Source organism: Micrasema longulum, unplaced genomic scaffold (assembly GCF_059751315.1).
Source record: "Micrasema longulum isolate JH-2025_06_02 unplaced genomic scaffold, ASM5975131v1 h1tg001345l, whole genome shotgun sequence".
NCBI lineage: Eukaryota > Metazoa > Arthropoda > Insecta > Trichoptera > Brachycentridae > Micrasema > Micrasema longulum.
In genome coordinates, this window is record NW_028278531.1 from 498416 (window position 1) to 512312 (window position 13897).

Genomic DNA, 13897 nt, shown 5'->3' on the forward strand with positions numbered 1-13897 from the left:
CCTTGTTGCGTTTCACAAGAATGATGTATTTAATCTGAGTGAAGAGAGAGGTATGGAAAAAAGAGACGTGGCAAATTTATGCATAGTAAGTTTTCTGGATTCTGGGTTGTTATCCCGCTTGTCGTTCGTACTCTTTACCGACATTTCGGATCGCATTACACCATACATCATCAGGATTTATTCGTGTAGATAGATGTGTAACGTTAAGTACTTAGGATTTGTACTGTGTCACAGTTGTTTCTGTCTACAGCTTGTCAATTTGGAATCTGAGGCGCTTTTTAGTGTACGCTTTAATGAGATTTCTCTTATTGTGCACCTGAGCGAACATTAAAATCTAAGTAAGTAACAGAGTGAACAAATTGAGAATTCTCTTACATTTTGTAAGTAATTTTGTAGAGGGTATGTCAAACCATGTTCTTAAAGTATTGTAAGATGAGAAATCTGATTAAAAATTATACAATGTATTGATAAATAATTTCTGTAAATATTATGTTAGCCATAGTTCATTATTATGAATAAAATATCATAATAAGCAATTTGTTAGTGTATTTTGATGAATCAAATATTTTTTTTCATTATCTTGTCTTTTTATTTTAAAATGTTCCTATTCCTAACAAAATTGCTGTGGTCAACTGACTAAAATAATATGTCCAAAACTCAACATGTACGTCACTCATACAAGTGTTTTATTTTTGGATAACATACAGTTGTACAAAAAAGAAAAACAATAAACGCATATTAAAAGTACATCCACCAATTAAGTTATCATAAATTACTTCCATATCTACTTATACAAAACAAGGATATGAGGTATGAGCTAAAAGAAAAAGTGTGGATTGAAAAGAAATGGAATGATTTTCTTTGTTTTTATATAGGAATAACCCGCTAAGCCTCTATTTTAGCGGCTTGTCAGCAGGTAGGAAAGAAGGGATATGGAAGAAAGTTATGAATTATACACCGCAATACCCCAACAAATTGAGAATAAAATCGTTGGATTTTTTTTATTTCAACTGGTGGGAATCGAATCTTTCACAGGTAAAGTTCGAAAGTTTCACAGGTAGCCGTTTAACCAACTGAGCCATGATGGCTGCCTGCATGATGCATGCTACTACTAAATATATCTATTTCTCGACAATAGTTATTATAGTATATGTACGTGCATGTCTAATGAATGGATTCTGTGCGTAATCATTTTTGCCCTTAGGTATATGGAAAAGAGAAGTTAGTCTAGTACAATGAAGAGGACAGTTATAAGCTTGAGTGAAAAATGAAAAAAATTGTCTTTACGATAATTCGTTTTGCCTTTACAAGCTAAGATTTATTAAATTAATTTAGGAAACACATTTTATATTTTGACTATGCTTTGAGAGGCGATAAATGTATCATGAAGGGGAAGATCAAGGGACCCACGTCCTACAGGGGTCAGAAGAAAACAGCTTTTTTAACTTCGGAACAAACGAGAAATGTGAAAAAGATAAAGAAACAAAAAAACATGGTGTGGTACCACTTTTTACTGGCTAGTTAAAAAGTAACCAGCTCATCAGATTAAAAAAAAAATGGTTTGTAAAATAGATTCAAAAGTACCATAGACTAGCCATTTTTCGCGGGCTGTCTGCCTTGACTTTGACAGTAATGGTATTCGAACCGATCTGAACAATTTATCACAATTTGTCTTTCAAAATTATCCAATTTTGAAATTGAACACAATAAATGGTAAGGTTTATTCATATTTTGTTTGAATTCTCCATATTTCTCATATTATTTTCATTCGAATTCTCTTAACCACAAATTGTTTCTGTCAAAGTAATGCGCATCTTCTATTTTGTTGAATTAAATTGATGATTAACATTACAAATAAACCTATTTATTGCAAAATTGTTCGTATCTGTTGATGATCATGATTCTTCTGCTTCCATTTGTACACAGAACGTCTTTTTACGCTCGAATTTACTCATAGAAATATAAAAAAATCACCAAATAAACTGAGTTGGTATTGTGATGTATTAAAATTATACTGAAAAATCCTCCAACAATAGAGATACATAAGTACTGGTATTTTTGTAGGTACTCGCAGTACTTAAATAAGCCAATAAATACTTAAATAGTTTATTTATTTATTTTCAGGATATCAGATCATATTTTCCTACTAAGAAATCCGCCGCAGCTCCGCCTGTAAAAGAGAAAAAGAGAGTTTTGATTATCAGTGACGATGAAGAAGATGTTATTCCTCAATCTCCTGCCGTACAATCAAAACAGAAGGTTTTACATCAACTTAAATAATCCACTAGTTGTAAACTTTGGCAAAACACCTTTAAAATGACTTCTTCTCCTTTTTACCAGCCCGTTTCTCTCCACTGCTGGATATAAGCCTCTTCCAAATTTTTCTGTTTTTCTGTCTTGGGCACTCTGTTTCCATCCATGGCCCGCGAGTTCGACGACGTCATCATTTCATCTCCTCTGTGGTCTCCCTACTTTCCTTTTACTTTCGTAGGGTCTCCAGTTTAGTACTCTGGGGGTCCACCTAACGAGTTCTTGTCTCGCCACATGACCCGCCCACTGCAATTTTTGTCTTCCCACTCTTTCTGCGATATCGGTCACCTTTGTACGGCGTCTTATCTCCTCATTCCTTATTCGATCTCTCAAGAAGACGCCGTTTTATCACATTTTCCCAATTTTATTTTGTGCCCAAGGTAAATGTACTCGTCAACAGCACTGATAGTTTTACTTCCGATACATATGTTGCTAGGTATTGGACTCAAAATCTCAGTTTTGTCCATATTAATTTCCAGACCGATCTTTCTAGAGGCTTTGTATAATTCTTTTACCATAGTTTCCAGTGCATTTACCTCTTCACTTATTATTGCTAAGGTGACATGCCATTAATTTATTTTTTTAAATGCATATTCGACATAATTTGACATATTAATACACATAGGCATACCCTGATCTCTTAAAAATTATGACGCTTGCTTGCAAACTCATGCCCAAACGCTCAGTCATGCTAGCCAGCTAGGCGTGATGTTTAGAATCGAAACTAAAATGCCTGCTTGTGTCATGAAAGCGTGTAAAAATCTTTCAGATAAAAATTGTAAAAAGGATTGTGTATATTTTCATGAGTGATAAACAAAGCTTGAAACAATAAATATTCTAATCAAATATTATTTTTTGTAAATGTCAAACTACGTCTAACGGCGCAATTGCGAAGCTCTTCTTAGTTACAGACATGCACTTATAGGAATACGTTTTTAAAAATATAATAATCGTTTGTATAATTTTTTAATTTTATTCGCATGTATATTTGAAATCATACAACTTCAAATTACTGAATAACTATAACAGTGTAAGTTACTCTCCAAGCACAAGAGCCAGTCTCTTTATGGAAAGTTACAGTTTTAATGATTAACTAAATATGTAAAAGTAGATTGTAATAGAAAAAAAAAAATCATTTTATGTGAGTATATTAATTAGTAAAGGCGGTTCTTTCGCCCGCGTTACAAGCATGAGCTAATGGTTTTTTCATGTGTTTAGCAATTAGATTTTAAAAAGTATCACTTTTGACTTCAACTATAAATAATCTAATCAATTGCATATGAATATTTCATTTTTCCGAATTAAAATCTCTCATTTTTTGCATGTGGTAATGACTAGGCAGCACCGTAATGTTTGTATTAATATTTTTTTATTCAGGAAAAGAAGAAGAAAAAACGCTGTATATCTTCTGACTCTGATGAAGATAATTTCAAACCAAAAACTACAAAACCAAATCATTCTTCACAGTCTTCAAAAAGCCCAGCAAAGTCACCCAAAGAAAAATCAAAAGACATAAAAAAACCAGCATTGAAAGAAATAAAAGCTGTTGATGTGTTTGGAAAAACTCCAGTAAATAGAACTCCTTTGAACAACAACAAAATTAATGATTCAAAAACTAAAGAGACAAAAATAACCACAGAAGTAGGTGTACACGACGATAAAGATTTCGAAAAAACCCTTATTCAATTAGATGAAGAAACTAATACTGCTGATACAAGTTTTAAATCCACTAACAAACATTCAATTGAAACAAAATCTCCTAAATCTAATGATGGATCACAAAACTCAAAAAAAAATTATGACAAATCTAAAGGTGACACCCACAGTAGTACAGGTAAAAAAGAAAGCAAAGACGCTCATATTAAAGAGGAAAATATTGAACGCAAAAGTAGCGAAAAAGCTAAAAAAGATCGCAAAGACACTCATAGTAAAGAAAAAAGTACTGAACACAAAAGTAATGAAAAAACTAAAAAAGACAGCAAAGATATTCACGTTAAAGAGGAAAAGATTGAAAATAAAAGTAGAGAAAAAGATAAAAATGATTGCAAAGACAAAAGTGGCGATAAAAAAGATTCACAAAAAAAATCGAGCAGTAAAGATAAAATATTGTTAACAAAAAATGATTCAAAATCGCCAATCAAACAATCTGATAGAAATGGTACATCAGAAAGGATCAAAACAGAATTTAAAACTCCAAATAAAGATACTGATTCTTCAAAACCAAAGTCTTCCAAATTATCAAGACTCGATCAAAAGAAGTTGCTTTCTAAAAACGATAAAGATTTCTCGGTCTTTGTCAATGATGATGACAGTAAAGCTGAAGATGCAGGATTGAATGATTCAGTAGCGGAAGGATTTTCTTCTCCTGCGCGGGATTCTGATGATCACAGCGTAAATACTCCGAAATCACAGTCCAAGTCGAGAAAAAGAAAAATCTGTGACACATCAGGTAATCCTATATGTTATTTTTTCCGATGCCTTTGTTATTGTTATTTTTTTAATTCTTAAAATATTACATTCTCAAATACCCAGTAAAGTATTAAATCTCCAGTACGTATTTTAATGATTGTTTAGTTTTTAAAACAGAATTTAAATTGCAATTTTTTTAAGTAAATTATTATTGAAATTTATTGCCACAGACAGGGGGAACATTTTCGGGATGGGAATATTTAAGTCTACGCATTTACGGGGCTTATGATATGTCGTTGGTTGGTTTAAGTAGTCACTTTATCCACTGTAACATTTACATTCTGCCTAAATTTAAACATCCACATTAAAACAATGTTTTGAGTCTGTCCAAATTTTTACGAGGACTGGATTCAACTCCCTGGGGAGCTGTTAATATTAACATAATACAACAGAGATGAAGAACATTTTAGAGAAGGAAATATAGAAGTCTAGGCATCTATAGGGCTTATGACCAGCCTAGTTTATTTTTGAAATAATTGAACCAGATGAATCTCACCCGCAATTAATAAAGGTTTTAGCTTTTTAGCTGTCTTCATTATTATCCATATACGTATATATGTTTATCATCTTTGAATAAACTTAATAGTGATGCATAATTATTTGTAAATATATATTTTAACTTTATTATTATGTTTATTTAATTACATATTCTACCATATATGTAGATGTGTTACAATTATTACTTCATTGTATTATTTTGTATTTATTTTCACTATCAATTAATTATTGAATTGAATTATAATATTACTATAAATTGTTAATAACATATTGCCATGTATTATTATATAACTTTTCTGCATTCCATTTTTTGACACGCATAAATTTTTATTATTTATATTGTTTTGATTATTTGTGTTTTTGTTTTATATATAGAAGAGTCCCGACTTAACACGGAATTTTCTAACAAGTCGGGACACAAAAAAATACAATTGTGCTCTATGATGAAATGGTGTATTTTGTGCATTAAATAAAAAACTTCACAAATACCAACAGATAAAATAATTGAAGAGATATATTAGAGAGAAAGTTATTATTTGGAATTGTTTAAAGAGGCTCGAGTAGATATTTTTTTAAAACATAATATTTGTTCCACACCAAAGCCGGAGTGCTCATCACTGCCGTAGATGCCTAGATTTCTATATTCCTTTCTCTAAAATATTTATAATCTCTTTAATGTTCTTCATCTCTGTCGTAATATATTAATATATATAAAACAATTTAAACAATCAAGAAAACAATACACATACTATAATACAATATGAAACATTGTGAATTTTTGTGGTTTTTAAAACTGAACATTTCAAGTTCTTTCTGGGATTGGATCTAAAGGAAGTACTGTTCAATGAATATTGATTAATGACATGATGCGCTTTTTTAGTGTCAGAATTAACGGAAGAGGAACGGCAAGAAAGAAAAAGGTTTTCTTCAGTACTGTATAAAAACTATTTGAACCGGAGTGGACCCAAACATCTTGGATCTAAAGAAATACCTGAGGTAATTTTTGTTCATTGAAATAAATAAACAAGGTTTTTTTTTCAAATTGTTATTATTAATATTATTATTATTAATAATAATACACTAGCAGCTATGAAGCTGATGCGTGTATATCAAGTGTACATGGTTATTTAACATTGTAAATTGCTGTGAGCATCTAGTTGACATTAACTGAACTAGCATGATCACTCTCTCCGGAAGGCCATTCCATTTTTCCACAACTCGGTTTGTCAGGAAGTTCTTCTTGGGGTTGGATTAGAAGGAGGTAGTGTTTAGTTTCAATGAATGACCTCTGAGATGGCGGTTTTCATTCATAGTGAACATTGATTTCAACTTGTTTTCATTATATTGCTCAACTGAGATTTTGAATGTTTCAATCAAGTCACCACGCTGCCTCCGCTCTTCCAGTGAACTTAACCCGAGCTCCCTCAAGCGGAAAATATTCGGAATCAATTACTTGTGAAAACTGACTCCTTTAACACCTTTGACGCTCCTACTGCTGCAACCAAACATACTGCAATTCACCGTAGTGGATTTTTTTATATTATAATGTAAATATCCAAGTTATTTACAAACAAAGCCAAGCACAGCTACAAAAGCATCCAATCGAACCGTTGTGTTTATGTTGTCAAATAAAACAAAATGGGCACCAATTGGTTGCTAACTTACAAACCAACATCGCTTGATTTTTTTGAAACATAGTGATAGGGCGTCTCTCTAGGTTACGCATTATTAATCTGAGACAAATTCAATGTGTTTTTTGTGAGAGCTTTAAGATTATTCACTTCTGTTAGACTGTCAACTTAAATGGACCAATCAAATTGAAAGAATGAGGAAGTTCAGTGTCTTTTTTTTATTTTTAAATAGAATATCAAACTAAGCCAAATTTTTTATATTTTTATACATGGTATTATCAGCGCTATGATTTTTTCAAGTTTTGTATTACTAAAATAACTCCGAGTGTGACATCAGAGGTTGTTCTCTGACAGTTTTTCCGATTGGTTTGTTTACGGTGACCTAATCGGATATCCTTCAAAGCTCTCATATCATCGGATGGTTCATATGAACCAGTGACGTCATCCAAAGTAGTGCGTTTTTATTAAAATATATATTTTTATTTTTTCGTACATTTTTAAGAAATTTTACTGTACAATTTAATGCTCTAATTTTCTGAAGTTCCTCATTGTTAACAAACGGAGATATTTGATCTATGTTTTCAAACATTTGACCCTTAAAAAAAAGTATATTTAAATAGCTTCTTTTTTTAATATATAGCAAAACCTTATTAACACACATTAATAATATTAGCATTATCATATTAGCATTCTTCCAGCATTCTTCTCATACTATTCGTATACCCCCCATACATTTTTTTTGTTTATGTGACAGTATATGTACGTGAAAGCAAAAAAAATATGTTGAAATAAAGTAAAACGCGAAACTTCTGTTGAAATTATACAAAAAAGTTTTTTTCTTTTGTATCAGGGTACTCCAACTTGCCTCTCTGGCCTTGCATTCTTGGCAACCGGAGTACTGGATTCCCTGGAGAGAGATGACGTGGCCGAGATCGTTAAGAGATGCGGTGGAGAGATGAAGTCTACTCTCACTGGGAAGGTAATGAGGTTTCTTAATACCCGAAACTTTAAAAATGAGTTTAATTCAGACAAACAAATTGCGTTCAATAATATACAGATATAATAAATACTCTTTCAAATAGAAAACTTAGGAAAAAACCAATTTGACAATTTTTATATCCTGTTAACAGTGTAAGTACTTCCTCCACATACCTGAAACCGTTTTTAAGACCTTGGGTCTTTCCATCGGTTTTGCTTATGCAAAAAAGCAATGTTTTTTGTCACTAAACGAGTTACTCTTTTAAAATTTTCAATTTCATGTACATCGATTTTATTTTAATTTAACTCTTCTTCTTTCACTGTGAGTTTGGCAAATTATATAGAGGGCCTTTGTTAGATTTTGTCAATCATCCTCTTGACCATATTACAAACACGAACGGTAGCAAAAATTATGTTCACTCGTATCACAATAACCTATGTCCATTATAGTAATTTTATAAATGGAAGTAAAATATATTTCAATTTTTATACTTCTTCTTAGACCAGCTGTTGTAGCAACAATACTCTTGAGTATCCAAACTGTGTAAAAAAAATGTAATAAAATAAATAAAACAACTTTGTTTTTAACTACTAATTTTTATATTTTTTTTCCACCGATTTGTTTCAAAGCTAATCAAGCTTTTTTTTTCAAGGTTTATTTAACTAATGATTTTTTTCCCATTTAAAAAAATATTTAAAATTGATTTATTAACCCTTACATTCATTTTACAAAAATAATATTTATTTTTATAATCTGTTGTTGATAATGTAATTTTTTACGCCTTTTGAAAAGTTTATCTGAGTCTTTTATTTAGTTTTGTCTGGTAGTTTATTGTATAATTTCAGTCCCTGATTTTTTAGTCTCGATTGTCCTTGTCTTGTTTGGAATGTTGTATGTGATATTGCTCTGATATTCTTGTATTATGTCCATATTTAATACAATCTTTTAAAAGTTTTAGTTCTTTGTCTACAATAATATCAGTGGCTAACTTATGAATAAATTTTGAAGATTCTAATTGAAAAAAATCATTCACATTAAATTGTTTTTCAAAGATTTATTTAATTGGTGTTAGATAAGGGAGGTCATATACTAGCCTTAGTATTTTATTTTGCTGTTATTGTAGTCTGGTTATGTCATTTTTCTTCCTGTTTCCCATATTTGTTGCATGTATAACATATTTTAGATTTGACGTAGGCATATTTTATATTTTTTATTTAATCTTATCAGTATGCTGCCGATGAAACAACTGCCGTCCTTTTTTCTTGTAAGTATCGTAATGTGAGCTGGATACGTTCGAATCTAGACAGAAGTGGACTAAAATAACTAACTAACTAACTAGTTAGTTAGTTATTTTAATCTAGACAGAAGTGTAAGTGTAAGTAATCTAGACAAACATAACTAACTAGTTAGTTAGTTATTTTAGTCCACTTCTGTCTAGATTCGAACGTATCCAGCTCATATTACGATACTTTCAAGAAAAAAGGACGGCAGTTGTTTCATCGGCAGCATACTGATAAGATAAAATAAAAAATAAAAAAAATAAATAAAAAATAAATATTGTTTATTTGGTTATCAATTAATTTTTGTTATTATGAATCGCTTTTTTAATTTCTAAGATTAAGTTAGTGCTTCAAGTACAAAATTTATAAAATAATAATATAATTTATTTCATGTTTATAATGAAGCTGTCACAGTTGGGGTCGATAAATTAATATTAGTAATAATAAATTCTATCGCTTCAGGTGACTCATTTGATATGCGGTGAAGAAGCGGGTCCAGCTAAGATTGCCAAAGCTGAAAAATTAGGCACTGCCGTCATATCAGAAGATCAGTTCTTAGACCTGATTAGAAAGCGCAGCGCTCCACAGCCGAATGACAATAAATGCAAGAGGGAGCCTTCTCTGGATAGAAAGAGGAAAGAATCCCCTTCAGCCAAAGTTGACAACGACCATCAGAAGAAGAAGAAAATAGATCGCAGTCCTCAGCGCAAATCAGATACAGCTGAGAAGAAAGATATGAAAATGAATGCTCAAACAAATGATAGTAAAAACAAAATTAAAACTCACAAAACCGAAGTTGAATCGTTGAAAAGTACACAATTTTACAAACAGGATAATAGCAAGAAGCAATCTCCTGAAGGTAATTATTTACGTAATGCAATGTATTTATTTTAAACAGTTGTACAAAAAATATATATCCGTGCATTTTGTAGCTGCAAGACGATTAGTAATCTAGCTTCAATAGATAAATGTTATCAACGACGAAATATCCAAATTTAGTCAATGAGGTCTAGAATTTCAACCGTCCATGCGCTCGGTAGCTGCAAGACTTGTTGTTATCTAACTTTTATTTTTATAAATTTGTTTTTTTATTTTTAATATCACTAAATCTCTAAAATTTATTGCCAAACGAAAAATGTAAATAGGGGCTAGATTTCTTATTGTCTATGCGCTCTGTAGCTGCAAGACGTGCTGTAATCTAGCTCCTGTATATCATAATTGGAGACGAGGAACAAGAATCCCAACCGTCTATGCACTCTGTAGCTGCAAGACGTGGTGGGATATTTATTTATTGTACAGCGCCCTTGAGGTGATTTTCACAAAAACGGCGCTATATAAATTATCCAAATATATAAACAAACAAATCATCACACCGTTTCCCCGTAAGGGTAGGCAGAGATGATACAACACCACATCACTCTATCTTTGCATACGGATCTCGCTTCCTCTGCATTCATCCATCTTAAGTATTTGTTGGGTTTGGTCACGCCGTATCTTTCTTGATCTTCCTCTATTTCTGCATCCATCAGCATTCGCATTGTAAATATTTTTAGCCGTTCTTTCGCTGTCCATTCGCTCTACATGTCCAAACCAACGCAGAGCTCCTTTCTCGATTTTGTCGATATTGCTTATCTCAGCCTTACATAATGTACGGATCTCAACATTTGTGCATCTACCGTACATAGTTTTACCACACGTTCGCCTGAGAGATCGGATTTCGACAGCATTCAGCCTACTTTTATCCCTGTTTTTCCAAATCCATACTTCGCTCCCATAAATCAGGGTCGAGCCCTTTGGAAAATGCTGAACCAAAAGTCGCCAGGTTAGGTAAGTACAGGTTGGGTTAAGTTTAATAATATTTTTCATTTAACTTATTAAGTTAAGTAAAGGATTAATTATTGACCTAACCTAACTTCACATGACAAAATAAATGTAATCATTATTACAATATTTGAGTTTGTCCAAATGTTCGTGGACAAAAGACTGGATTTCACCCCCTCGGGAGTCTTTGGTCTACGAACATTTGGACAAACTCAAATATTGTAATGAAACCAACTGGTCCAAGAAGAAGTTTAAAAATTGAAAAATTGTTTTCAGGCGTTGTCTAGTATGTGAAATAATTCAGTCTGATGAATCTCTTCACAACAATAAAGGTTTCAGCTCTCTAACTTCACTTAAATCAACAAATGGAAAAACTGATGAAATATGGATGTTCAAACATAGGGAAAATGGTGAATGTTACACAGTGTGTAAAGTGGCCACTTTCAGCCAATGTCATAAGCACTGTAAATGCCTAGACTTCCATATTCCCTTATTTAAGGTATTCTCCATCCCTGTTGTAATTTGGTAATCATTATTGTTGTATTACAATTAAAGAGGCCAGCCTACTTTTGTTTTTCCAAATCCATACTTCGCTCCCATAAATCAGGGTCGAGCCCTTTGGAAAATGCTGAACCAAAAGTCGCCAGGTTAGGTTAGTACAGGTTGGGTTAAGTTTAATAATATTTTTCATTTAACTTATTAAGTTAAGTAAAGGATTAATTATTGACCTAACCTAACTTCACATGACAAAATAAATGTAATCATTATTACAATATTTGAGTTTGTCCAAATGTTCGTGGACAAAAGACTGGATTTTTCCCCCTCGGGAGTCTTTTGTCTACGAACATTTGGACAAACTCAAATATTGTAATGAAACCAACTGGTCCAAGAAGAAGTTTAAAAATTGAAAAATTGTTTTCAGGCGTTGTCTAGTATGTGAAATAATTCAGTCTGATGAATCTCTTCACAACAATAAAGGTTTCAGCTCTTTAACTTCACTTAAATCAACAAATGGAAAAACTGATGAAATATGGATGTTCAAACATAGGGAAAATGGTGAATGTTACACAGTGTGTAAAGTGGCCACTTTCAGCCAATGTCATAAGCACTGTAAATGCCTAGACTTCCATATTCCCTTATTTAAGGTATTCTCCATCCCTGTTGTAATTTGGTAATCATTATTGTTGTATTACAATTAAAGAGGCTAAGTGGTGTTTGATCCTTTCGTTCAACGTTCATTCAACGGTAATTAAATAACAGCCTAGCCGCTCAGTTTAGTGGCGGATTCAACAAGTAAGCAAAAATAACTTTAAAAACGAAACATTCGTAATTAATCCGGACGCATTCCGATGACACTTAATCCACTATATGGATGTCGGTTTTTAACAAAAACCACAAGACAATGCGATTGACCCAGCATCCCCAATCTTTGCAGGCAACTTATTAAACATTAAGTCCTTTATGGCACAGATTCTTCCGAGTTGCCTGGATTCTTAAATATTAACTGAAGCGCTGATAATACGGTACATAAAAAATATTTTTTTATGCTTAGTTTAGTAGTCTATTAACAAATAAAAACACCACTTTCTTTATTTTTTATAGTGGATTTAAATGAAGATAAGAAAGCAGTCGAACCTACTCCCGTAGATGCAAATAGCCTGTCTTGGGTCGACAAGTATAAACCGATAAGTCTTAAACAGATCATAGGACAACATGGGGATTCTAGTAATGTTAATAAGTAAGTACTTTTTTATTTTTTTATTTTTTATTTTCTTTTATTCAGGAAACATACAGTACAGTTACAAAGTTTAATATTTTACACAATTAGACTTAATTCTAATGGACCAGTGAAGTTTCCATATTAAAAAGCAATTATATGTAAGGTTAATTATGAAAGTATAAAAAAGAGAAGGAAAAAGAAAACATAAATGAAAGTTGTTTAAAAATTAAAATTTAAGTGAAAAAAAAATATTTTAAGGTTTGTAGTTTGTAGTGAGTATTTACAAATGGAAATAATATTAAAAATGAAGAAAATTTGTAAGAGTAATTAAAAATTAAGAATGGAAATAAAGAATGAAAAACATGCTCAGATGTAAAAATAAAATAAAATAGTAATAATTTTTTTTTAAAAAAGGAAAAACATAAACACATATTTATTTTAAGGGATTCAAAGAAATGATGAGAAGAATCTTTAAGTGAAATATAAGACAGTAAATTTAAATTTAGGTCAATTTAAAAAACATCTTCAAAATTAATGCCACATTATAGTAAGAGCAGCAATATATTGATTTTATTAACATATATAATATAAGTAATTAAAAGTAGTTAAAAGTAATTAAAAGTAATTAAAAGTACATCTTGGGGGATGTGTAATGTCACCATGGTTGTTTAATCTATACATGAACAACTGTATGAAAGAGATAGAATGTATGGGTATTGGAGCAAAAATGGATCATTTTTCAGTAAGCTGCTTGTTGTATGCTGATGATGCAGTTCTGTTAGTAAGCAGCAAGTAGTCTCTAGAATGTATGATGTATGCCTGGAGAGCGAATTGGCGATGAACGAAAGTAAGTCATAAGTGATGGTATTTGAAAGGGATAGTGAGGTTACTGACTGCATTATAAATGTAAACAACGAATGTCTCGAGCAAGTAGAAGAATTTGTGTATCTGGGAAGCATGTTTTCAAGAGATGGAAGAGTAGAAAAAGATGTTGAAAGAAGAGTGAATGCGGGCAACAAAATGAACGGAGCACTAAGCGCAGTAATTTCTAATAAAAATATGTCAAGCTAAACTGGCAGTGCACAACGGAGTTTTAGTCCCAACACTTATGTATGGATGTGAAACATGGAACTGGCAGAGGAAGGATGAAAGCCGAGTCAACGCGGTTGAAATGCAATCTATTAAACGA

At 31.8% G+C, this 13897-nt stretch overlaps 1 protein-coding gene across 1 annotated transcript in view; it reads left to right on the forward strand.

Moving 5' to 3' along the window:
- Window positions 1-1582: 1582 nt before the first annotated feature.
- Window positions 1583-13897, forward strand: part of Gnf1 (germ line transcription factor 1) — a 34025-nt gene continuing 21710 nt past the window's right edge. Inside the window, exons 1-7 of the mRNA XM_088235242.1 lie at window positions 1583-1713; window positions 2125-2259; window positions 3688-4759; window positions 6158-6273; window positions 7759-7887; window positions 9630-10026; window positions 12591-12726. Of these exons, the coding sequence (XP_088091368.1) occupies window positions 1711-1713; window positions 2125-2259; window positions 3688-4759; window positions 6158-6273; window positions 7759-7887; window positions 9630-10026; window positions 12591-12726 (1988 nt within the window). The 5' untranslated portion in view covers window positions 1583-1710. The remainder of the gene's footprint in view (window positions 1714-2124; window positions 2260-3687; window positions 4760-6157; window positions 6274-7758; window positions 7888-9629; window positions 10027-12590; window positions 12727-13897) is intronic.